We start from the raw sequence: 27,253 nt of genomic DNA, 5'->3' as shown, positions 1-27,253 counted from the left end.
TACCCACACCGAAAACCGTGGATAGATGGCAGCATTCGCGCAAAACTGAAAGTGCGACCCACCCCATTTAACCATGGCAACGTGACTGGTAATTTGGTTGAATACAAATAATGTAGTTATTCACTCCGTAAAGCAATCAAACTGGCAAAACGTAAGTACAGAGACAAAGTGGAGTCACAATTCAAGACAATCACAGATTACAAAGGGAAAACCAGCCACGTCGTGGACACCGACGTCTTTCTCCCAGACAAGCTAAACACCTTCTTCGCCCGCTTTGAGGATAACACAATGCCACCGATTCATCCTGCTCCCAAGGACTGTAGGCGCTTGTTCTCCATGGCTGATGTAAGTAAGATGTTTAAGTGTGTTGACCCTCGCAAGGCTGCCGGCCAAGACGGCATCCCTACCCCGTCCTCAGAACATGCAACAGATCAGCTAGCTAGAGTGTTTATGGGCATATTCAATCACTCCCTATCACTGAGAATGGTGCCGGAGGAGATGGCTGCCATTTTACGGGCTCTTAACCAATTGTACTATTGTGTGTGTTTTTGTGTAATTTGCAACTTATTTTGTACATACTTTTTCTACCACCTTCTCTTATGACTGAAAAGAGCTTCTGGATATCAGAACAGCTATTACTCACCTCATCCAGGATGAAGATTTTTTCTTTAACGATGGATTCTGACGCGAAGGATTCACTTCAGACACTGGACAAGGCCCAAATCCCGTAATTTGCATGAAGAACAGACAGAGATATTGGGGTTGTAGGTCAGGGTGCCTTGAAAGAATTCGACGGTGAGGGGGTAACCCACCTCTACCATCAGTCCTATTAGCCAACGTGCAATCATTGGAAAATAAACTGGATGAGCTCATATCAAGACTATTCTACCAACGGGTAGATATCTTGTGTTTCACCGAGTCGTTGGCTGAACAACGACATGGAGAACATACAGCTGGCTGGGTTTTTGGTCAATCAGTAAAAAAAGAATGTGGTGATCGATGGTATCAAAAGCAGCACTAATGTCTAGGAGCACGAGGACAGATGCAGAGCCTCGGTCTGACGCCATTAAAAGGTAATTTACCACCTTCACAATTGCAGTCTCAGTGCTATGATGGGGTCTAAAACCAAACTGAACCATTTCGTATACATTGTTTGTCTTCAGGAAGGCAGTGAGTTGCTTTGCAACAGCTTTTTCACATTTTTTGAGAGGAATGGAAGATTCGATATAGGCCGATAGCTTTTTAAAGAGAGGCTTTGTTACTGCCACTTTTAGTGAGTTTGGTACACATCTGGTGTATAGAGAGCCATTTATTATGATCAACATAGGAGGGCCAAGCACAGGAAGCAGCTCTTTCAGTAGTTTAGTTGGAATAGGGTCCAGTATGCAGCTTGAAGGTTTAGAGGCCATGATAATTTTCATCATTGTGTCAAGAGATATAGTACTAAAACGCTTGAGTGTCTCTCTTGATCCTAGTCTCCTGACAGAGTTGTGCAGACTCAGGACAACTGAACTTTGGAGGAATACGCAGATTTAAAGAGGAGTCTGTAATTTGCTTTCTAATGATCATGATCTTTTCCTCAAAGAAGTTCATGATTTTAATTACTGCTGAAGTGAAACCTTACCTGTCCTTAGATAATCGCATGGTTTGCTTTCGCCGTAAAGCCTTTTTGAAATCTGACACTTTGGCTGGATTAACAAGTGTAGCTTTAATTTGGTGTATTGCATGTTTTATTTCATGAAAGTTTAATATTTATAGTAATTTAATTTGAATTTGGAACTCTGACATTTCACCGGATGTTGTCAAATCGATCCCGTTAACGGGATTTGATCCCTAAGAAGTTTTTAAGGATCATATCACCTTTATCTTACCTGACACCTTAGACCTACTTCAATTTTTATACCGCCCCAATAGATCCACAGATGATGCAATCACTGTCACACTACACACTGCCCTATCACATCTGGACAAGAGGAATAGCTATGTAAGAATGCTGTTCATTGACTATAGCTCAGTCTTCAACACCATAGTTCCCTCCAAGTTCATCATTCATCTCGGGGCCCTGGTTCTGAACCTCGCCCTGTGTAACTGGGTCCTTGACTTCCTGACGGGCCACCCCTAGGTGGTGAAGGTAGGAAACAACACCTCCACTACGCTGATCCTCAACCCAGGGGCCCCACAAGGGTGTATGCTTAGCCCCCTCCAGTACTCCCTGTTCACCCATGACTGCATGGCCATGCACGCCTCCAACTCAATAAGCAAGTTTGCAGACAACACAACTGTATGCCTGATTACCAACAATGACAAGACAGCCTACAGGGAGGAGGTGAGGGCCCCGGTGGAGTGGTGCCAGAAACATAACCTCTCACTCTACGTCAACAAAATGAAGGAGCTGATTTTGGGCTTCAGGAGAGAGCAGAAGGAGCACTCCCCCATTCCACATCGACTGAACCGCAGTGGAGACGGTGAAAAGCTTCAAGTTCCTCGGCGTACACATCACTGAAAGTCTGAAATGGTCCACCCATACAGTGGTGAAGAAGGAACAACAGTGCATCTTCAACCTCAAAAGGCTGAAGAAATTCAGCTTAAGACCCTCACAATCTTTTACAGATGGATAATTGAGAGCATCCTGTCGGGCTGTATCACCACTTGGTACGGCAATTGCACCGCCCGCAACCGCAGGGCCCTCCAGAGTCTGCCCAACGCATCACCGGGGGCACACTGGGGGCACACTGCCTGCTCTCCAGGACACTGACAGCACCCGATGTCACAGGAAGGTCAAAAAGATCATAAAGACATCAACCACCCGAGCCACTGCCTGTTCAGCCTGCTATCATCCAGAATGTGAAGGCAGTATGAGGTGCATCAAAACTGGGACCGAGCGACTGAAAAACAGCTTCTATCTCAAGGCCATCAGACTATTAAATAGCCATCACTAGCTGGCTACCACCCAGTTACTCAACCCTGCACCTTAGAGGCTGCTGCCCTGTATACATAGACATGGAATCACTTGTCACTTTAATAATGGAACACTAGTCACTTTAATAATGTTTACATACTGCTTTACTCATTTCATGTGTATATACTGTATTCTACTGTATTTTAGTCAATGCCACTCTGACATTGCTCATCCTAATATTTATATAATTCTTAATTCCATTTTTTTACTTTTAGATTTATGTGTGTTGTTGTGAATTGTTAGATACTAGTGCACAGCTAGGAACACAAGCACTTTGCTGCACCCACAATAACATACGTTAAATCTGTGTATGTGCCCAATAAAATTGTATTTTATTTGATAGCATAGAACATGTTATATTTGCCTATCACACGTATAAGAGAATCCTTTCATTCTTAACATATTCATGTTTATTCACTTGATCCTTCCACTGTCGCTTCTACCCAGGTGTCTATCCGTCTGGACGGTGAGAACAAGGCAGTGGAATACAATGCAGTGGGGCTGACCAAAGACGCAGTGAGAGCTGTGTTCAAGAACGAGGAGGTGGACAACCTGTTCGACAGGAACTGGCACAAGATCGCCCTGAGCGTCGAGGCCAAGGCTGTGTCTCTCTACCTGGACTGTAAATTCATCCAGACCCTGCCCATCGGGGACAGGGAGGACATCGATATCCACGGGAAGACTGTGATCGGAAAGAGGCTGTACGACAGCGTGCCCATTGATGTGAGTGACTGGGTGTTACAAATATCAGGGTTGAGGTTAAGAGCAGTGGGAAGGTCAGGGGATTGGAAGTATGCTACAGCAAGTGGTGGAACAACATGGTGGATTAAAGGTGAAATATGTAACTTTTTGGGCAACCCAACCCAACATTGAAATCTGTGTTATAGATCATTCTCATTGAAAGCAAGTCTAAGAAGCAGTAGATTTGTTCTATGCTTCCCATTCTTGAGTTTTGTTTTTGCGTCAAGCAGCTGAAAATACAGTATTTTTGTTTATGGGAAAGATATTTCACAGCAATTTAGATGGTACAATTATTCTCTACACTATACTTGCTTGTTTTGTCACGTAAACTCAAATTACGAGAACTATTAGATTTTTAGCAACCAGGAAATGGCGGAGCGATTTCTGCATAGTGCATCTTTAAGGAAGTACTGTTCATATTGTCTTTTTAGACTAGTGTCCATCTTGTGATTCTGTGTTCATTTACTGTACTGTAATGTACATTTAGCTAACTTTCTGTCCCTGCAGTTTGACCTCCAGAGGATGATCATCTACTGTGATTCCAAACACGCTGAGCTGGAGACCTGCTGTGATCTGCCCACCGGGCCAGTGAGTCAGACAGTCAGACAGACAGGGCACCTGTCTCTGTGGTAGGGCATGTCTACCATAGTTCTCATACTCACCTTACAGTGGTAGGCCACTCCAGTGAGTCAGCCAATCATCTGTCACTGTGGTGGGCCTGGGCCACTCTGCTGGACAGAATGCCTATCATACTTCACTGCTTCCTGAGAGACATCTTTCCTTTTTGGCCTTTTCCCTGTCCTGTACAGTTACCTGGCTCACCTTCAGACGGTAACACTGTTTTTTAATTCCAGTGCCCCAAGAAGGTGGTGACGGAGGCCCCTCCCATAGAGATCCCCACCCCCACCCCTGCAGGTGTGGAGCAGCAGAGAGGACCCCAGGCGGTCAACTGCTCCTGTCCCGCTGGAGAGAGGGTAAGATGCATAGATCAAAATTCAATCATAGGCCATAGCTCCTCTATACTTACTATGGAGATGTTGTTTGATGGTTTCCAAAGGTCTGTTTATGTATTAATATTTTACTGATATGCAAAAGAGATCTCATATTCAATGTGACCACCTGATGAAATAATGGATCAATAAACGTTCCTTCCCCACAGGGAGAGATCGGTGTACCTGGGGTTGCCGGTCCCAAGGGTGATAAGGTCATCTAACGCACATCTTTAATCCATATATCGTGTGTGATACAACAATATTCCCTATTTTCCTGGATCTATTTCTCTGGGCTCGTTGTTGTGCTCTGTCACAATGTCACATGCCTACTCTTACAGGGTGATACTGGTGCTCTGGGAGCAGCTGGACCTACTGGCCTCAAGGGAGCCAAAGGAGAAACTGTATGAAAACATTACTGTGATAATGTCAAAAACATACTAATGCCTCATTTACAAGATCTGCTATCTTCATTTGACCCTGTTTCTCACAGCAGGAAAGTAATCCAGCAGCAACAGGAAATGTGAATTGTTATGTAGATTATAATTAATTGAGAATTTTGTAGGGGTTGATACACATTTTCGTTAGGGTAAATCAAGTCAAATCAATTGGAAATGGCCAACTTTATAAGCCCTTTTAAACGTTGAATACGCTACAATTTGCATTTCCTGCTGAGCTGGAAAAGTGTCTGACAACAGAATATCGAATTAAGATAGCAGATCTGTATGGGCCTCACATTTGAAGGATACGCACTTGATAGTAAACATAGTAAACTGTCATAGTAGCACATAGCTTGTTTACCTCATATTTTAGTTTTTTTTATTGTATTGTGTGAAGTATATGATTAAAAAGTTCCTGCTAGATGATGTGTTCATCTACCTAGATATTAGACTTAGAAGTTTCTGTTATCCTAAGTGGCACCTCTTTTATCATTTCTGCTGTCCTTTCTCCAGCCTCGATAATAATTGATCCATGTTGATTGATTATTTGCAGGGCAAAGTAATAACTGTCAAGGGAGACAGAGGTGAGAAGGTAAGGTCATAGTTTTGACAGTCAAACTCCTCACGTCATAATAATAATGACAATAACAACGCATGGGCATCATCATATCCTAACCCTCTACAACCAAAGATGTCGGTCTCGTTGGATCTATCACACACATTTAACAAAGACAGAATTACATCTCCTAAAGTGCAGTAGCAGTGTAGAAAAGCAATATATTTTTTAGGAATACCAGACCATTCTTTAGGAGTAGGAAAAAAGTCCTACATGTCATAGTGAGAATTACAGGACTGTTCGCCACAGAGGAAGTGTAGCACAGAGAACAAGCCCACGCAGACGCCCACCCGCTCCGTTAGAAACACACACTTTGGGTCTGTTAAACACACACACACACACACACACACACACACACACACACACACACACAGAGAGACACACACACACACTGGGTCGGCCCTACGTGGCATTGCCAGCTGGAAGCTATAGGTTATAATTTCCCCTTCAGCCCATACCAGGCCAGGCATGTAGCATACAGCCAGTCCAGACCACACTAAATCTGGGTTCAAATAAGATTGGTGTCCTTTTTTATGCTTTTTCTGTGATTGAATGAGCTTGCCTGGTGGGTAGTTCCAAAACCACCTGACACTCCAGGCAGGGCTCAATCAAGTGCTCAAAGTATTTGAAATATTTGAAATACTATGTGAACCCAGGTCTAGTCCCGCGGAGGATCCTTAAGATGGCCAGAGTGTAGGCTGGAAAGCAAGGCCACACTTCTCACATCTATGGTTGAAATGCACTTAAAGTTATGTTATGGTTTTGACAGCTGCACCTGTAGCGAGTGTGCTGTAATTTCAACATGTAGGCAACATGTAGGCAGTGTAACTTCCCACTTTGATATCCACAGTGTTAGGACTTGGAAATATTAGGTTCCGACACCAAGATCAGGTTAACAGTCTCAACGTCATAGAATCACATTCCAGCCATGTCGACTCACAACACAAACAGACGCCCTTAGCTAAAAAAAATGATGCATGCCTGAATCCTGGCAATTTATTCATTTGCAGACATGGAGTGGTGGTGGAATTTCCAGGGTGAGTTGGAGAAGAACAGCCACCAAACACGTGGTGTTTTCTGCTTCTGAACTATCTATTAATCTATCTCTATCTGCTAAACCCATAGAAATATCATGACTATTCTATTTCATTCTATTTCTGGAAAATACATGTTTCTACCCTAGGGTTTTTGCAATTCCGTTTGTGTAAACTTTTTAAGCAGACTGCAAAACTTAGTACACCCATAGGCGGGGTCAGAATGGACATGCTGGCACATTGACTGTAAGTGGTAAAAGTGAATTCATCCCTTTTCATGCTCTGATTGCTACTATAGAAAATACACTGACTATACAAAACATTAGGAACACCTGCACTTTCCATGACATGGTCTAACCAGGTGAATCCATGTGAAAGCTATGATCCCTTAGTGATGTCACTCAATAAATCCACTTCAATCAGTGTAGATGAAAGGGAAGAGCAGTGGTGGAAAAAGTACTCAGTTGTAGTACTTGAATAAAAGTAACCTTAATAGAAAATGACTCAAGTAAAAGTGAAAGTCACCCAGTAAAATACTGATTTAGTAAAAGTCTAAAAGCATGTGGTTTTAAATATACTGAAGTATCAAAAGTGAATGTAAAAATTATTTCAAATTTCTTAAATTAAGCAAACCAGACGGCACAATTTTATTGATTTATTTGCGGATCGCCAGGGGCCAACTCTAACACTCTGACATCATTTACAAATGAAGCATTTGTGTTTAGTGTTTCTACCAGATCAGAGGCAGTAGGGATGAGCAGGGATGTTCTCTTGATAAGTGTGGGAATTGGACCATTTTCCTGTCCTGCTAAGCATTCAAAATGTAATGATTACTTTTGGGTACCAGCAACATGTATGGAGTAAAAAGTACTTTATTTTCTTTAGGAATGTAGTGAAGTAAAAGCAAAAGTTGTCAAAAATATAAGTAGTTAAGTACAGATACCCCCCCCCCCCCTCCCCCCCAAAATTACTTAAGTAGTACATTAAATTATTTTTACTTACAGTAAGTACTTCCCACCACTGGGGAGGAGACATGCTAAAGAAGGATGTTTAAGCCCTGAGACAATTGAGACATGGATTGTGTACGTGTGCCATTCAAAGGGTGAATGGACAAGACAAAATATTTAAGTGCCTTTAAACAGGGCATGGTAGTAGGTACCAAGCACACAGGTTTGTGTCAAGACCTGCAAAGCTGCTGGATTTTTCACGCTCAACAGTTTCCCATGTGTATCAAGAATGGTCCACCACCCAAAGGACATCCAACCAACTTGATAACATGATACAACTGTGGGAAGCATTGGAGTCAACATAGGCCAGCATCCCTGTGGAACGCTTTTGACACCTTGTAGAGTCCATGTCCCAGTGAATTGAGGCTGTTCTGAGGGCCAAAAGGAGAGGGTGCCTCAATATTAGGAAGGTGTTCCTAATGTTTGGTATACTCAACAGACTAGACTAGACAGTTGTACAAAAGCAATTTAAAGTATTTTGTGTAACGTGTATTTTCATTATAGGCGGTTGTATGAAGACGTTTTGTTGAATTGTTTCTCTCTTTTGATGAAGAATGCGTCAAAGTGGTACAAGCTCTGAGAGTAATGAAAGGGTACATCGTTTTATGAAGTGAAGTTTTTCTGGTGGTTGAAGGCTTATTGGCACTATGTAATTAAACACTCATATGTTTTTTTGGTTTCTTCTAATTCTTTGGAGGGATTCCTTGGCGCAAAGAATGACATCAGAGCACAAACCAAAACTAGGATGTTGAAAGACTATAGACCATTTTAAAAGCAATATTTCGTTGAGATTGCGGTTGGGGTTGTGTTTGCCTGTGTGTATGAACTGACCTCTGCGTGGAGAACACTGCGGGTCTTCGAGAACCGGACTGGACCGCTGTTAACATAGTTTGGCCCCCAACGCCATTGCTCAAAAGTTGAATCTGTTCCATCTGTTGGTCCTTGCTTGTTTATGTACAGTGTGTGCATTCTTTATGTGAATAACTCTCTGTTTTGTCCCAAAGTCTGTTTTTATGTGTTTATTGTGTACTACATGTTCTAACAGTAATCTACTAATCCCTGTTCAGGAAATGAACCCGACCATGTTGTCTCACAGCACCTCGTCGCTGTCTGCATCTGTTGTTACACTATTACGCCTACGCATCACCGGTGTCAAGCCACTCTATAACCTCCTCTCCTCTCTCTACAGGGGGATCCCGGTAGCCAGGGGACATCCGGTGACAAAGGATCCAATGGGGAGAAGGTGAGATGATCCTAAAGAGTTGTGATACGGATGCTTTTCCCCTGTTCTGTACCTCTCATGACATGTCTGTCACAGAGGTGCTTCATTAAATGGTGAGGCGAGTATCTGTTCTGCTGCTTGTCTGCAAGCAGACTCTACATTTGGACACGTACAGTAGACAGCAATAATATACTTTTTAGATGATTTTGTTTTAAAACCACTTCCAGGGAACCAGTGGAGCGGCAGGTCTTGCTGGGAAAGATGGATCTAAAGGAGAAAGAGTATGAGACAACCACCTTACAATAAGATTCTCCTACAATAAGTAAGTGTTATTATGATGTAAACATTTCTGATTAACTTCTGGATGTTTCTGCTTTATTGTGACAGGGTGATTCTGGGCTGGCAGGCGATCAGGGATTACCTGGACCTCTGGGACCAAAGGTGAGTGATCCTTGTAGTTCTCTTTGTTGATTCCATATAGGTCTCGGACAGTATACAATAGCCAATGTAGTCTCATGACTACATGCAATCTGCTCTTTGCAAACCCTTGTCTTGTGTTTGGATTTGTGGCAGGTTAAGTTAGATTTGTGGCAGGTTAAGTTAGAGTTTAAAGTTAAGAGTTTTATTTGGTTTTGTCTACTCTGATATCAAAGACAGCCTTGTTCTTTGTGTTCTGTGTCTTGGTGGGCGTTTGACATTTGATAGATAATTACCTCTATGCTTGCTATTGATTTACACTGACTTGGTTGGCTGACTTCCCTTGTCTGAGGCAGCTGGAGAGGGAGGGAGAGAAGGGCGAGAGAAAGCAAGTGGGGGAAGAGAGAGAGGAAAGAGAGGGAGTGGAAGAGGGGGGAGAGAGAGTGGTTAGGTTTGGCCAATTTGCTGTGTGACCACTCTGTCCCAGACTCCCAGCCAAAAAGAAGGTCTCCGCTCAGACTAGCGTGGACAAGAGCCCCCTGTTGACAGACCTTTGGAAAGTTAATGTTTTTTAGACTGTACACCAGGGAAATGAGTCATTTATATCAAACAAACTCCTGAACATAGCATGTCCCTGTAACTGTGAATTCCTTGATGATACTAATACTTTTGTATTGTGGTGAGTTTACTCACTACCTACAGTACCAGTCAAAAGTTTGGACACACCTACTCAATCAAGGGGTTTTCTTTATTTTTAAAACTATTTTCTAAATTGTGGAAAAATAGAGAAGACATCAAAACTATGAAATAACACATTGAATTATATAGGTAGCAAAAAAGTGTTAAACAAATCAAAATATATTTGAGATTCTTCAAAGTAGCCACCCTTTGCCTTTTTTAATTTGCACATTTATTTAACTAGGCAAGTCAGTTAAAAAAATATATTATTTTCAATGACCAAACCTGGACCAATTGTGCACCGCCCTATTGGACTCCCAATCACAGCCCGGTGTGATACAGCCTGGATTCGACCCAGGGACTGTAGTGATGCCTCTTGCACTGAGATGCAGTGCTTCAGAACCCTGTGCCACACTTGAGCCCTTGATGACAGCATTGCACACTCTTGGCATTCTCTCAACCAGCTTCACCTGTAATTATTTTCCAACAGTCTTCAAGGATTTCCCACATATGCTGAGCACTTGTTGGTTGCTATTCCTTCACTCTGCGGTCCAACTCTTCCCAAACCATCTCAATTGGGTTGAGGTCAGGTGATTGTGGAGGTCAGGTCATCTTATGTAGCACTCCATCACTCTCATTCTTGGACAAATAGCCCTTACACAGCCTGGAGGTGTGTTGGGTCACTGTCCTGTTGAAAAACAAATGATAGTCCCACTAAGTGCAAACCTGATGGGATGGAGTATCGCTGCAGAATGCTGTGGTAGACATGCTGATTAATTGTGCCTTGAATTCTAAATGAATCACTTAGTGTCACCAGCAAAGCACCCCAACACCATCACTCCTCCTCCTCCATGCTTCACAGTGGGAACCACATATGCGGAGATAATCCGTTCACCTACTCTGTGTCACACAGCAGTTGGAACCAAAAATGTGGATTCATCAGACCAAAGGACAGATTTCCACTGGTCTAATGTCCATTGCCCGTCTTTCTTGGCCCAAGCAAGTCTCTTCTTATTATTGGTGTCCTTTAGTAGTGGCTTCTTTGCAGCAATTCGACCATGAAGGCCTGATTCACACAGTTTCCTCTGAACAGTTGATGTTGCGATGTGTCTGTGTCACGTTCTGACCTCTATTTCCTTTGTGTTGTATTTATTTAGTATGGTCAGGGCGTGAGTTGGGTGGGCAGTCTATGTTTGTTTTTCTATGTTGTGGGGCAGTTCTATGTTTTTTTGGCCTAGTATGGTTCTCAATCAGAGGCAGGTGTCATTAGTTGTCTCTGATTGAGAATCATACTTAGGTAGCCTGGGTTTCACTGTGTGTTTGTGGGTGATTGTTCCTGTCTTTGTGTTTACACCAGATCGGGCTGTTTTGAGTTCTCACGTTTCTTGTTTTCGTTAGTTTGTTCATGTATAGTGTCTTCATTAAAATACAATGAACAACCACCACGCTGCGTTTTGGTCCGCCTCTACTCCACAACAAGAGAACCGTTACAGAATCACCCACCACAACAGGACCAAGCGGTGTGGTAATGGGCAACGGAAAAAGCAGCAGCAGGAGCAGCGCGAGGAGGTATGGACATGGGAGGAGGAATTAGACGGAAGAGGACCCTGGGCTCAGCCAGGAGAATATCGCCGTCCCAAAGAAGAACTGGAGGCGGAGAGGCGCTGGTATGAGGAGGCAGCGCGGCGTCGTGGATGGAAGCCCGGGAGTCAGCCCCAAAAATGTCTTGGGGGGGGGCTAACAGGGAGTATGGCTATGCCAGGTAGGAGACCTGAGCCAACTTCCTGTGGTTACCGGGGGGCTGGAGAGACCGGGCAGGCACCGTGTTATGCTGTGGAGCGCACGGTGTCCCCAGTGCGGGTGCACAGCCCGGTGCGGTACATTCCAGCTCCGCGTATCGGCCGGGCTAGAGTGGGCATCGAGCCAAGTGCCATGAAGCCGGCTCTACGCATCTGGTCTCCAGTGCGTCTCCTTGGGCCGGCTTACATGGCACCAGCCTTGCGCACGGTGTCCCCGGTTCGCCTGCATAGCCCAGTGCGGGCTATTCCACCTCCCCGCAGTGGCAGGGCGACCGGGACCATTCAACCGGGTAAGGTTGGGCAGGCTCGGTGCTCAAGAGCTCCAGTGCGCCTGCACGGCCCGGTCTATCCGTCACCACCTCCACGCACCAGCCCTCCGGTGGCAGCTCCCCGTACCAGGCTGTCTCTCCGGCCCATCCTTGCAGGGGCTCTCTCCTCTCCAGCGCTGCCGGAGTCTCCCGCCTCTCCGGCGCTACCAGAGCCTTCCTCCTCTCCAGCGCTGCCGGAGTCTCCCGCCTGTTCGGCGCTAGGAGAGCTACTCAGCCCAGCGTTGCCGGAGCTTCCCGTCTGCCCAGCGCCGCCAGCGCCGCCCGTCTGCCCAACGCCGCCAGCGCCGCCCGTCTGCCCAGCGCCGCCAGTGCCGCCCATCTGCCCAGCGCCGCCAGTGCCGCCCGTCTGCCCAGCGCCGCCAGTGCCGCCCGTCTGCCAGGAGCCGCCAATGCCGCCCGTCTGCCAGGAGCCGCCAGTGCCGCCCGTCAGCCAGGGGCCGCCAGTGCCGCCAGTCAGCCAGGGGCCGCCAGTGCCGCCAGTCAGCCCAGCGCCAGCGCCGCCAGTCAGCCAGGGGCCGCCAGTCAGCCAGGGGCCGCCAGTGCCGCCAGTCAGCCAGGGGCCGCTAGAGCCCCTCCGCCCGGAGCAGCTGTCCCTCTGTCCCGAGCAGCTGTCCCTCTGTCCCGAGCGGCTGTCCCTCTGTCCCGAGCGGCTGTCCCTCTGTCCCGAGCAGCTGTCCCTCTGTCCCGAGCAGCTGTCCCTCTGTCCCGAGAAGCTGCCCCTCTGTCCCAAGCAGCCCCTCTGTCCAGTGGGGTCATTGAGAGGGGTGGGCATGGTGAGTAAGCCACGGAGGCGGACAATAAGGCGGACTAAGACAATGGCGAAGTGGGGTCCGCGTCCCGCGCCAGAGCCGCCACCGCGGACAGACGCCCACCCAGACCCTCCCCTATAGGTCAAGGTTTTGCGGCCGGAGTCCGCACCTTTGGGGGGGGGGGTACTGTCACGTTCTGACCTCTATTTCCTTTGTGTTGTATTTATTTAGTATGGTCAGGGCGTGAGTTGGGTGGGCAGTCTGTTTGTTTTTCTATGTTATGGGGCAGTTCTATGTTTTCGGCCTAGTATGGTTCTCAATCAGAGGCAGGTGTCATTAGTTGTCTCTGATTGAGAATCATACTTAGGTAGCCTGGGTTTCACTGTGTGTTTGTGGGTGATTGTTCCTGTCTTTGTGTTTACACCAGATCGGGCTGTTTTGAGTTCTCACGTTTCTTGTTTTCGTTAGTTTGTTCATCTATAGTGTCTTCATTAAAATACAATGAACAACCACCACGCTGCGTTTTGGTCCGCCTCTACTCCACAACAAGAGAACCGTTACAGTCTGTTAATTGAACCGTGAAGCATTTAATTGGGCTGCAATTTTTGAGGATGGTAACTCTAATGAACTTATTCTCTGCAGCAGAGATAACTCTGGGTCTTCCTTTCCAGGCTCATGAGAGCCTGTTTCATTATAGCACTTGACTCCACTTGAAGAAACTTTCAATGTTCTTGATATTTTACGCATTGACTGACCTTCATGTCTTAAAGTATTGATGAACTGTCATTTCTCTTTGCTTATTTGAGCTCTTCTTGTCATAATATGGACGTGGACTATTACCAAATAGGGCTGTTCTTTATACCAACCCTACCTCGTTACAACACAACTGATTGGCTCAAATGCATTAAGAATGAAAGAAATTACACAAGTTAACTTTTAACAAGGCACACATGTTAATTGAAATGCATTCCAGGTGACTACCTCATGAAGCTGGTTGAGAGAATGCCAAGAGTGTGCAAAGCTGTCAAAAAGGCAAAGGGTATTTACTTTGAAGAATCTCAAATATAAAATATATTTTGATTATCACTTTTTTGGTTACTACATGATTCCATATGTGTTATTTCCTAGTTTTGGTGTCTTCACTATTATTCTACAAAACCATTGAATGAGTAGGTGTGTCCAAACTTTTGACTGTTACTGTACTTCCTAGCTAAACCCATTGCTCTTCAGGGAGCCTAGCATAGGCCATTGGTGGCTTTCCATTGCACTTTGACTCTCCCACATTTGGCTCAGTCAGAACAGAGGTCAGGGGTCAGGGTTCCCCAAGAGGGTCACAATGCTAACCGGTTGCTGTTTTGGGTGTTCATTGGCCTCTACAGAATCCAAGTTATCTTATCAAGTTAGACACAGCAAAATGTTTTTTTTTCACTCATTTTAATCTCTCGCCCCTCATATGACCTAACGGGCAATATTACTGCTCAACTTGAAATTATTGGGTAATAACATTGCATCTGTTATCCGTCAATATAATGTCTGGTCCTTTGGTTCCTACAGGGAATTCAAGGAGACTCAGGACTTCCTGGTTTATCTGGACCCAGAGGCGTCGGTGTGAGTAGAAGTTACAGTAAAAAAAAATAGCACATATATAAAGCCAAAGAAATGAATGCTTTTGTCTCAGATAAACCTATGTTTTCTAAAAGAGTCTTTGGATGTGACTGTATGTCTGTGTTGTAATATGTTAGGGTGAAAAAGGTTTGAAAGGAGATAAAGGATCTGCAGGATTACGGGTAAGTGTTATTACATGTCCTATATTTGATTCAAATGATCGTCAAGTGTCATAGGTCATCACAAGCATGACTGGTTAAGGAAATCAAATATAACTACATGTACAGAGTTGAGAATAGAAAGCTTCAGCAGGTTTGGTTAACTTTAAAAATAGCAGACACACCTAGCTGGAATGTGCAAATGTGAGTATACCAATTCCCTGCAGGTATACCAATTTAAATAAAGGTAATTAAATGTTTAACAATTGACAGATTTTTTTCCTATTTAAGGGTTAAGTCCATCGTTTCTGAGAAGGAATATAGACCTCCATCTCAGAAGGGACTAATGGTGCAGACAGATGTGAACTGGCTTCCCTGATGCACTCTCCACACTTCCTGTCCTGGGCTTGAGGGGGCGGATCCTAATACACTCTTTCAAGGATAGCGGCCCACAGTACTGTGTCAATGCCTCCTTTAAGGGTCCCTGAAATATAGACTTTCACTGCTGCGGATGGTCATTGACTAGGATGTAACACACTGGTCAATCCCTCAGAGTGATTGTGGCCTGTGATTGTAATAATAATACTGACGTAGCACCCAAAATGCACAGTATGTCAAGTGGGTCGTTGAGGTCTTTGATTGTTATAAGGCTTTTGTGATACAGACTGTCCTCGGCGTTGGGTGATGATGTGAGATGATAGGATTTAGACGTGCTGGTCAGTGTCATAGAGATAGAACGGGGTTAAGGGAGAAGGGTTTTAGACTGTGAGAGTAGAAGATTATTTACATGATGGGTTGTATGAAATGAACTGCCAACCGAGATGAAAACGGTAACACCTACAGTACATAAGGACTTCATTACACACTCATAACCCATGTATACCTGTACCGCATCCGTTGGTCGTTGACATACTGTGCGTCTCTGTCTGCACATAAAGTTAAGAATAATAAACCGTGTACAGTACTGTCTATATATTTAGCACATGGCTTTTCCCCACCAACCCTGACCCAAAGCCATGCAGCAGGTTTGAAAAACATGCCAGCACGAAGCAGGATCTGACAACTCAACAGTGGGGTCCTGTAGGAATACGATGATGATGATGGTGGCTATGTTTTCTGTGTTTCTGAGCTGTCGTGTTAAAGCCATCCGTCAGCCAGTCATACTGTTTTCGGAGAGAATGGACGTCTGGAGAAGCGTTTACTTCTCTGGAGTTGACTGAGGAACTGGTGGTTCAGAACAGGAAGTGGTGGTCCAGAATAGGAAGTGGTCGTTAGGAGAGGCTTCTGGCGGTCAGGGGTATCCATGTTGTTGGCAGATGGAAGAGTCACCAAGCCTGACAGAAATGTGAGACATGTGTAATGTATTCAGCACTAGCTACCTGCTGGTATTGACAATTTAAAAATATATATATTTAACTAGGTAAGTCAGTTAAGAACAAATTCTTATTTTATAATGACTGCCTACCCCGGCCAAATCCTCCCATAACCCGGACAATGCTGGGCCAATTGTGTGCCGCTCTATGGGACTCCCAATCACGGCCAGTTGTGATACAGTCTAGGATCGAACCAGGGTCTGTAGTAACACCTCTAGCACTGAGATGCAGTGCCTTAGACTTCTACGCCACTCGGGACCCCTGATGTTCTTTTGAAACAAAACGGCATGGATAGAATGCAGTACAGCTGGGAAGCTGTGGCAAGGTTATTGTTAGTCATAGCAGGCTACTTTTGAATCTCATGTCTTATGTACCTAGAAGACCCTTTCTATTTTCCATTGAACACTGTTTCTTGATCCTCACAGGGTGACAAAGGTATTGATGGATTCCCTGGAAAACCTGGTGTTCCTGGAAAAGAGGTGAGTTATCGTTTTCTGATAATGTTTTGCAGGGAGCATACCGATGTTTACATGAGAGAAAGTTCCTTTCGCTGGTAGTCTACGTCTCGTTTCTGAAAGCTGTTTGTTTGGATTCACTGTCTAGGGTTTGGGAGGACTGACTGGTGCACCTGGAGCCGCTGGCCTGAAAGGGGAAAAGGTATGGTCTTCTCTCTATTAAACACCGTACTACAACACGTGATCATGAACAATACAACATGTGAATTGGAGCAAAACTTTCCTCAAAGAACAATCAAGAAAACACATCAAACATGAGGTGATGTGCTATGCATAATTTTAGGATTGATAGGACGACACTCTTATCCAGAGTGACTCGCAATCAGTGCATTAGCAGGTAAAACAACCACATAATATCACAATCATTGCAGGTAAACCTTTAAAAAAGAGACCTTATCTGTAAAAGCCTTAGTCAGACTGAACTGTTAAGCTTGTGTCTGTGTTCCAGACATTCCTCTGTTTTCCCTCTTTTTAACCATCGAAGGCAGCCCACTCATCTATCTGTCTTGATAACACTTGTCTGACTATAATTACCACACACACACACACACACACACACACACACACTCACACACACACACACACACACACACACACACACACACACACACACACACACACACACACACACAGTCTTGTACAGCTAACTGTGTGGGGACACACAATTCCACACACACACACCTCAAGCACTGTATGAAAAGTTAAACTTAACACTGCATCCCGGAAACTACTATTTCCCTTGTCATTGAAATGATTAACGTCTCTGTGTCATCTGAAATATTACCCCATAAACCACACAGACGATTTAAAGAGGCAACTTTCGAAAATGTTTCATTTTCTGTGTGGTTTCACTGTCTTGCAGGGAGAGACGGGCCCTGCTGGAATGCCTGGGGATATGGTGAGTTCCTAAACATAGTATGCAGTATGGTTTAATGTCAGGTACTATATACTCCACTAGCATGGATGCCAAGTGCCAACCTGATACAACAACATAGAGTGATAGTCAAAAAACACATTTAAAATTGGATGTAGATTACTGTTTGTTAGTCCTGTTTAGAAGTGCTTTAAAACGCACCTTTATTTTGGCAGGTTCAAAGAGATGGCTTGAAAGGAGAGGCTGTGAGTACAAGGATATAGTCATTTTAGTTTCCTATTTTTTTGTTCAGTATTTTGAGCATGGGTTTGTATCTTTAACACTATTGCCAAGTCTCCATCTGTAGTCATACAGTGTTTCAAGTAAGGTCATGATGTTTTTACACTAGAAAGTACAGAGGTTGAGTTACTACACAATAATGGCTACAGTAACATAGACAGTATAACGTTCCTATGACGTGCAGTATATTGTTACTAAGTGACAACTGTCTCACCTGGACTCTGACTCCGTTATGTCTTTCTGTCTGTTCTATGTTCCAGGGACCGCCAGGACCTCGTGGCCCTCCAGGACCTGATGGTCCCCCTGGACCCCCTGTAAGGAACCACAATTTATTACTTCCTCTGTAGACCCCACCTTCATATTTGACCCAATTACATGTCTCTGTATAGATAACAGATAAATGCAAAATGGCCCAGTAGCTCTGTAGTTTTACCAGTCAGAGCTGAAGTAGAAAATGACAAGCTCTTTTCCCCCCAGGGTGCAACTGGTCAACTTGGTTTACCTGGCGAACCTGGAGAGTTTGGCCAAAGGGTAAGAGTCTTATATTTGTTATAGGATTTACAGTATATGCCTTTGATTACAGTAGTACTGTAGGCCTGAATCTGACTTCACTGGTACTTTAGTCATAAGATGTTTAGGAGTGGCACAAACAGTAGGTTTCTTCCCATACTCACAAAACCACAGTTAACTTTTTTTGTATGGCACTCAAAGGTTTATTTTTTCTCTCCGTACCAAAGCACTGTAGTCATAGTGACTGTATGTTGACGGTACACAGTCATCTGTATTACAGCAGTACAAAGCAATTGGACTGCTGTTGGATTCCTCCCTCTGTTTTCTACAGGGACAGTTTAGGAAGTCAACTGTCTCACGGAAACAGGGATGAGCTGTTGGACTGCTGTTGGATTCCTCCCCTTGTTTTCTACAGGGACAGTTTAGGAAGTCAACTGTATCACGGAAACAGGGATGGTGCAAAACATTTAAGAACCATAACATCCATGTTGATATCCTAAAAGTAAATAAAGTTATATTCTATTCTAGGCAAGCAAATCCCCATGATAACATTAAACCATCATTTTCTGTATTGCCGTTGTCAATTTGGTATTTTTGGCATATATCTCTGGATATACCTAATGGGTTCATGAGCAGCTGGCTACTCTCTTGCCTCCTGTTGTGGTGGAACTGCCTACAGTGCATTCGGAAAGTATTCAGACCCCTTAACTTTTTCCACATTTTGTTACGTTACTATCACATTTGAAGGTAAGACCCAGGGGCAGACAATGTCAAAGCAACAAAAGTTGATTAATTCGAACACAGGCAGGCAAAGGTACAGGATGGCAAACAGGCTCAGGGTCAGTGCAGGCAGAGGTTGGTAATCCAGAGTGGTGGGGCAAAGGTACCGGACGGCAGGCAGGCTCGGGGTCAGGTCAGGCAGAGGTTGGTAATCCAGAATAGTGGGGCAAAGGTACCGGACAGCAGGCAGGCTCAGGGCAGAAAACATTAATGTAGACGAGACAGGAGCAAGTGGAAAAACGCTAGTAGGTTTGAGGAACAAAACGAACAGGCAACAGACAAACAGAGAACACAGGTATAAATACACAGGGGATAATGGGGAAGATGGGCGACACCTGGAGGGTGGTGGAGACAATCACAAAGACAGGTGAAACAGATCAGGGTGTGACAGTTACAAAGATATTCTAAAATTGATACAATTATTTTTTCCCTCATCAATTTACACACAATACACCATAACGACAAAGGAAATACAGTTTAAAAAAATCTTTGTACATTTATTACAAATAAAAAATGGAAATATCACATTTACATAAGTATATCTGACTTTTTACACAGTACTTTGTTGAAGCACCTTACAGCCCTGAGTCTTCTTGGATATGACACTACAAGCTTATGACACCTGCATATGGAGAGTTTCTCCCATTCTTCTCTGATGACCCTCTCTCGCTGCCCAGCTATCTTCAGGTCTCTCCAGAGATGCTCGTTCAGGTTCAAGTCCAGGTTCTGGCTGGGCCACTCAAGGACATTCAGAGACTTCCCGAAGTCACTCCTGCATTGTCTTGGCTGTGTGCTTAGGGTCGTTGTCCTGTTGGAAGGTGAAACTTTGACCCAGTCTGAGGTCCTGAGCGCTCTGGAGCAGGTTTTCATCAAGGAACTCTCCGTTCATCTTTCCCTCGATCCTGACTGGTCTCCCAGTCCCTGCTGCTGAAGAACATCCCCACAGCATGATGTTGCCACCATCATGCTTTCCCGTATGGATGGTGCCAGGTTTCCTCCAGACATGACCCTTGGCATTCAGGCCAAAGAGTTCCATCTTGGTTTCATCAGACCAGAGAATCTTGTTTTTTCATGGTCTGAGAGTCTTTAGGTGCCTTTAGGCAAACTCCAAGAAGGCTGTCATGTGCCTTTTATTGAGTAGTGACTTCTGTCTGTCACTACCATAAAGGCCTGATTGGTGGAGTGCTGCAGAGATGGTTGTCCCATCTCCATAGAGGAACTCTAGAGCTCTGTCAGAGTGACCATCAGGATCCTGGTCACCTCCCTGACCAAGGCCATTCTCCCCCGATTGGGTGGCCAGCTCTAGGAAGAGTCTTGGTCGTTTCAAACTTCTTCCATTTAAGAATGATGGAGGCCACTATGTTCTTGGGGACCTTCAATGCTGCAGACATTTTTTTGGTAGCCTTCCCCAGATCTGTGCCTCGACACAATCCTGTCTCGGAGATCTATGGACAATTACTTTGACCTCATGGCTTGGTTTTTGCTCTGACATGCACTGTCAACTGTGGGACCTTAATTAGACAGGTGTGCCTTTCCAAACCATGTCCAACCAATTTAATTTACCACAGTGGACTTCAATCTAGTTGAAGAAACATCTGAAGGATGATCAATAGAAACAGGATGCACGTGATCTCTATTTCAAGTCTCATAGGAAAGGATATGACTACTTATGTAAATAAGGTATTTTTTATATGTATACATTTTTTAAATTTGCAAACATTTCTAAAAACCTATTTTCGCTTTGTCATTATGGGGTATTGTGTGTTGATTGATGAGGGATAAAACATTGTTTAACCCATTTTAGAATAAGGCTGTAACGTAACAAAACGTGGAAAAATTCAAGGGGTCTGAATACTTTCCGACGGCACTGTATATACTCGTGTACCGTCAATATTTGAAACCTTTCAACAGTCACATTCCCCTACTGTATTTACATTCTAGTCATTTAGCAGACTATTATCAGATCGACTTACAACGAGTAGTAGATCCACCGCCTCAGACCTGTCAACACACTACAGCAGGATGAAACGGAGACACGAAGCCTTGCTCTGATAGCAGTGACTACCCCGCAAGCTGGGAACAATCCCAGGATGTTAGCTAACATTCCTATTAAGGTCTAGTTAGGGTTTTATCTAACATTACGATGATAACATCCCCCAGAAAATATAATGCTGTTTTTCCAGGAAGTGTTTAAAATGAAATATCCTTGGAATGTTCTCCTAACTTTCTAAAATGTTGTCCACAACACTAAAATGTTGTCCACAACATCTGTATCAACCACCACAGAACATTCCTTTAAGGTTCTTATTACCAGGTAAAGTAATAACAAAATGTGTTCTGGGAACGTTCTTCCAACATCAGGCGAATGGACAGATTCTGTCTTATTAGAACTTTTAGGGCAACCTAATAAATGTTCTGGGAACGTTCACAGAACCAACTTTGGTTTGGTGGGTAATCTGACTGAGCCAGACCTCCTGCAGGGAGCTGTAGGATGTTACGTCAGCTGGAGTTGATTTATTTCTATGAGCGTATAATATAAACTACAACGTGGAAGTTACTGTTTACTAGACCTTTAATCATGTCAGCATATGAAACAGCAGTTTACACCAGTTTTTATTCATTTTCCTTCCGCTCCCCAATTTACTTAAAACTCTATTTCTTTATTTCCCCATGGGCTTCACCTGAGCACCCCTAGTGGCTGGAGTGCAACTGTATTAAGGCCCTTACATTTAGATAGTACACAGTTGATGGAATGAGATGTCTTCTAACTATGACAAAAGGAGCTCTATCGGTCACTGTATGTGTGGAGGAATACCCTCGTCATAGGACTTTGATGGTTACACATTTAGAAAATGACATGACAGGTTTCTCATATGAACGTGGTGATGACACTGTATTTATTATGAAGGCATCACCGTACCTCCGTAGTATTTAGCAGACGCACAATTATCCAGAGTGACTTTTTTACATTTATTTGTATTTATTTCACCTTTATTTAACCAGGTAGGCTAGTTGGCTAGTCATTTACAACTGCGACTTGGACAAGATAAAGCAAAGCAGTGTGACACAAACAACAACACAGAGATACACAAGGAATAAACAAACGTACAGTCAATAACATAATAGAAACATCTGTATACAGTGTGTGCAAATGAAGTAAGGAGGTAAGGCAATAAATAGGCCAAGATTGGCGAAGTAATTACAATTTAGCTATTTACACTGGAGTGATGTACTGTATGTGCAGATGAGGATGTGCAAGTAGAAATACTGGTGTGCAAAAGGGCAGAAAAACAAAAACAATATGGGCTATTTAAAGATGGGCCGTGTACAGCTGCAGCGATCGGTAAGCTACGCTGACAGCTGACGCTTCAAGTTAGTGAGGGAGATATAAGTCTCCAACTTCAGTGATTTTTGCAATTCGTTCCAGTCTTTGGCAGCAGAGAACTGGAGGGAGAGGCGGCCGAAGAAGGTGTTGGCTTTGGGAATGACCAGTGAAATATAACTGCTGGAGCTCATGCTACGGGTGGGTGTTGCTATGGTGACCATTGAGCTGAGATATGGCGGAGCTTTACCTAGCAAAGACTTATAGATGACCTGGAGCCAGTGGGTTTGGCGATGAATATGCAGCGAAGACCAGCCAACGAGAGCATACAGGTCGCAGTGGTGGATAGTATATGGGGCTTTGGTGACAAAACGGATGGCACTGTGATAGACTGCATCCAATTTGCTGAGTAGAGTGTTGGAGGCTATTTTGTAAATGACATCGCCGAAGTCAAGGATCGGTAGGATAGTCTGTTTTCCGAAGGTATGTTTGGCAGCATGAGTTAAGGATGCTTTGTTGCGAAATATGAAGCTGATTCTAGATTTAACTTTGGATTGGAGATGCTTCATTTGAGTTTGGAAGGAGAGTTTACAGTCTAGCCAGACACCTAGGTATTTATAGTTGTCCACATATTCTAAGTCAGAACCGTCCAGAGTAGCGATACTAGTCGGGCAGGCAGGTGAGGGCAGCTAAGGTAACTGAGCTAAACAACTACCGCCCCGTAGCACTCACTTCCGTCATCATGAAGTGCTTTGAGAGACTAGTCAAGGACCATATCACCTCCACCCTACCTGACACCCTAGACCCCCACTCCAATTTGCTTACCGCCCAAATAGGTCCACAGACGATGCAATCTCAACCACACTGCACACTGCCCTAACCCATCTGGACAAGAGGAATACCTATGTGAGAATGCTGTTCATTGACTACAGCTCGGCATTCAACACCATAGTACCCTCCAAGCTCGTCATCAAGCTCGAGACCCTGGGTCTCGACCCCGCCCTGTGCAACTGGGTACTGGACTTCCTGACGGGCCGCCCCCAGGTGGTGAGGGTAGGCAACAACATCTCCTCCCCGCTGATCCTCAACACTGGGGCCCCACAAGGGTGCGTTCTGAGCCCTCTCCTGTACTCCCTGTTCACCCACGACTGCGTGGCCACGCACGCCTCCAACTCAATCATCAAGTTTGCGGACGACACAACAGTGGTAGGCTTGATTACCAACAACGACGAGACGGCCTACAGAGAGGAGGTGAGGGCCCTCGGAGTGTGGTGTCAGGAAAATAACCTCACACTCAACGTCAACAAAACTAAGGAGATGATTGTGGACTTCAGGAAACAGCAGAGGCAACACCCCCCTATCCACATCGATGGAACAGTAGTGGAGAGGGTAGCAAGTTTTAAGTTCCTCGGCATACACATCACAGACAAACTGAATTGGTCCACTCACACAGACAGCATTGTGAAGAAGGCGCAGCAGCGCCTCTTCAACCTCAGGAGGCTGAAGAAATTTGGCTTGTCACCAAAAGCACTCACAAACTTCTACAGATGCACAATCGAGAGCATCCTGGTGGGCTGTATCACCGCCTGGTACGGCAACTGCTCCGCCCTCAACCGTAAGGCTCTCCAGAGGGTAGTGAGGTCTGCACAACGCATCACCGGGGGCAAACTACCTGCCCTCCAGGACACCTACACCACCCGATGTCACAGGAAGGCCATAAAGATCATCAAGGACATCAACCACCCGAGCCACTGCCTGTTCACCCCGCTATCATCCAGAAGGCGAGGTCAGTACAGGTGCATCAAAGCTGGGACCGAGAGACTGAAAAACAGCTTCTATCTCAAGGCCATCAGACTGTTAAACAGCCACCACTAACATTGAGTGGCTGCTGCCAACACACTGACACTGACTCAACTCCAGCCACTTTAATAATGGGAATTGATGGGAAATGATGTAAATATATCACTAGCCACTTTAAACAATGCTACCTTATATAATGTTACTTACCCTACATTATTCATCTCATATGCATACGTATATACTGTACTCTATATCATCGACTGTATCCTTATGTAATACATGTATCACTAGCCACTTTAACTATGCCACTTTGTTTACATACTCATCTCATATGTATATACTGTACTCGATACCATCTACTGTATCTGCCTATGCTGCTCTGTACCATCACTCATTCATATATCCTTATGTACATATTCTTTATCCCCTCACACTGTGTACAAGACAGTAGTTTTGGAATTGTTAGTTAGATTACTTGTTGGTTATTACTGCATTGTCGGAACTAGAAGCACAAGCATTTCGCTACACTCGCATTAACATCTGCTAACCATGTGTATGTGACAAATAAAATTTGATTTGATTTGATTTGATTTGATCGGTTGAAGAGCATGCATTTAGTTTTTGCTATAATTTAAGAGCAGTTGGAGGCCAGGGAAGGAGTGTTTTATGGCGTTGAAGCTTGTTTGGAGGTATGTTAACACAGTGTCCAAAGAAGGGCCAGAAGTATACAGAATGATGTCGTCTGTGTAGAGGTGGATCAAAGAATCACCAGCAGCAAGAGCTACATCATTGATATATACAGAGAAAAGAGTCGGCCCGAAAATTGACCCCTGTGGCACCCCCATAGAGACTGCCAGAGGTCCGGACAACAGGCCCTCCGATTTGACACACTGAACTCTATCTGAGAAGTAGTTAGTGAACCAGGCGAGGCAGTCATTAGAGAAACCAAGTCTGTCGAGTCTGCCGATAAGAATATGGTGATTGACAGAGTTGGAAGCCTTACAGACTTACAGAAGTAATTAGTGCTAAATCAAATCAAATGTATTTATTTATATAGCCCTTCGTACATCAGCTGATATCTCAAAGTGCTGTACAGAATCCCAGCCGAAAACCCCAAACAGCAAGCAATGCAGGTGTAGAAGCACGGTGGCTAGGAAAAACTCCCTAGAAAGGCCAAAACCTAGGAAGAAACCTAGAGAGGAACCAGGCTATGAGGGGTGGCCAGTCCTCTTCTGGCTGTGCCGGGTGGAGATTATAACAGAACATGGTGAAGATGTTCAAATGTTCATAATTGACCAGCATGGTCAAATAATAATAATCACAGGCAGAACAGTTGAAACTGGAGCAGCAGCACGGCCAGGTGGACTGGGGAGAGCAAGGAGTCATCATGCCAGCTAGTCCTGATGCATGGTCCTAGGGCTCAGGTCCTCCGAGCAAGAGAAAGAAAGAGAGAAAGAGAGAATTAGAGAGAGCATACTTAAATTCACACAGGAGACCGGATAAGACAGGAGAAGTACTCCAGATATAACAAACTAAGCCGAGCCCCGCGACACATAAACTACTGCAGCAGAAATACTGGAGGCTGAGACAGGAGGGGTCATTTTTTCACCTATTCGGCTCGTGGAGTCAAACCAGGGACCTTTTAGATATTAACCAAACTCTCGTAACTGCTAGGATTCCTATCTACTTTGTCCTCCTTACTACCTCTACCAGAGCGCTAAGTCTAACCTGTTCACTGTGGGCTATTCAGAGTGGATCCCCTGGTCTAGTCTACTCTCTTCTGTTCTGTTCTGAGCAACACAACAGCTGGTTACAGCTTGGTCTATTTTCCCTTTGACCTTTTGGGATGTTTTGTCATGGCTTGAAGCACTTAACTGTACCTCAGTGTGTTTTTACTGTTGCTGAGATCTTCACTTTGGTGGGAAGGGGGCTGGCCCAGAGCCATTAACAATTTCAATGACAAGGGATATAGTAGTTTCTGGGATGTAGTGTTAACTGAAGTTTAACTTTTCATACGGTGCTTGAGGTGTGTGTGTGTGTGTGTGTTTATTGAGGATGTGAAGTCACTGAGGGATTTCTGCTGTGATAATGGTGCTGTCATGGCCGACAGGGCCAGTCACATGGTTGATCATCTGTGTAGTGGACCTTCCCTGGCTCCTCACACGCTTCACAGTCCACACCGCAGCCATCATCAGTCAGCTGTTTCCCTGACAAGCTTCAAAGAATTGTCCACCCGCCCATACTTTACATTAACAGTATCAGTCACAGCAGTAGGGCCATCGCACGTTAAACATGACGCAGTATCTTACAGAATCCTGCAGAGGGCAGTATATCACAGTGCATTCAATGAGAGAGAGAGTCGGATTCAAGTACAGGAGTTGCCAAAGCAGCAGAGGTTTTAAAGGGTTGATTTTAAGTGAATAAACATGTTATCCAGCACAAGTTTATTTTCTACCAACGTTACGTTTTTTGTATGTATGATGGTTGATTTTGTGTCTTCCTTTTTCAGGGCAAGAAAGGTGAAAGTGGATTACCTGGTGTTGACGGGCTACCCGGACCACCGGTAAGAATACCAGTTTATGTCTGTGTGCTATCCACGGCAGGCACTCTTTATTGTGTCCTACAGTATCAGATCATTTACAGATATATTCCGTGACATAAACATCTGTTGGAACATGAAGCCTATGTGTAACAGTAGGATTCCCTGCATCATAATCAAATCAAATCAAAGTTTATTTGTCAAGCGCGCTGAATACAACAGGTGTAGACCTGACAGTGAAATGCTTTCTTACAGGCTCTAACCAATAGTGCAGAAAAGGTATTAGGTGAACAATAGGTGAGTAAAGAAATAAAAACAACCGTAAAAAGACAGTGAAAAATAACAGTAGCGAGGCTACATACAGTAGCGTGGCAACATACAGACACTGGTTAATCAAGCTGATTGAGGTAGTATGTACATGTAGATATGGTTAAAGTGACTATGCATATATGATAAACAGAGAGTAGCAGTAGCGTAAAAGAGGGATTGGCCAGGGGTGGGTGGGTGGGACGCAATGC

General features: G+C 44.5%; 1 protein-coding gene across 2 annotated transcripts in view; it reads left to right on the top strand.

Moving 5' to 3' along the window:
• The window catches only part of LOC110496383 (collagen alpha-1(XXII) chain), an 83,564-nt gene that overhangs the window by 29,218 nt on the left and 27,093 nt on the right, over nucleotides 1-27,253 (top strand). For both annotated transcript variants that reach the window (XM_036952946.1, XM_021572251.2), the window contains 18 exons: nucleotides 3,407-3,682; nucleotides 4,208-4,288; nucleotides 4,555-4,674; nucleotides 4,860-4,904; nucleotides 5,031-5,093; nucleotides 5,683-5,721; nucleotides 8,976-9,029; nucleotides 9,236-9,289; nucleotides 9,396-9,449; nucleotides 14,535-14,588; nucleotides 14,723-14,767; nucleotides 16,542-16,595; nucleotides 16,720-16,773; nucleotides 17,494-17,529; nucleotides 17,721-17,750; nucleotides 18,045-18,098; nucleotides 18,262-18,315; nucleotides 26,706-26,759. In XM_036952946.1, coding sequence (XP_036808841.1) covers nucleotides 3,407-3,682; nucleotides 4,208-4,288; nucleotides 4,555-4,674; nucleotides 4,860-4,904; nucleotides 5,031-5,093; nucleotides 5,683-5,721; nucleotides 8,976-9,029; nucleotides 9,236-9,289; nucleotides 9,396-9,449; nucleotides 14,535-14,588; nucleotides 14,723-14,767; nucleotides 16,542-16,595; nucleotides 16,720-16,773; nucleotides 17,494-17,529; nucleotides 17,721-17,750; nucleotides 18,045-18,098; nucleotides 18,262-18,315; nucleotides 26,706-26,759 — 1,221 coding nt within the window. The remainder of the gene's footprint in view (nucleotides 1-3,406; nucleotides 3,683-4,207; nucleotides 4,289-4,554; nucleotides 4,675-4,859; nucleotides 4,905-5,030; nucleotides 5,094-5,682; nucleotides 5,722-8,975; nucleotides 9,030-9,235; nucleotides 9,290-9,395; nucleotides 9,450-14,534; nucleotides 14,589-14,722; nucleotides 14,768-16,541; nucleotides 16,596-16,719; nucleotides 16,774-17,493; nucleotides 17,530-17,720; nucleotides 17,751-18,044; nucleotides 18,099-18,261; nucleotides 18,316-26,705; nucleotides 26,760-27,253) is intronic.

Source organism: Oncorhynchus mykiss, chromosome 18, assembly GCF_013265735.2.
Source record: "Oncorhynchus mykiss isolate Arlee chromosome 18, USDA_OmykA_1.1, whole genome shotgun sequence".
NCBI lineage: Eukaryota > Metazoa > Chordata > Actinopteri > Salmoniformes > Salmonidae > Oncorhynchus > Oncorhynchus mykiss.
The sequence above is the reverse complement of the archived record's forward strand: the minus strand, read 5'-3'. Positions and strand labels throughout refer to the sequence as shown.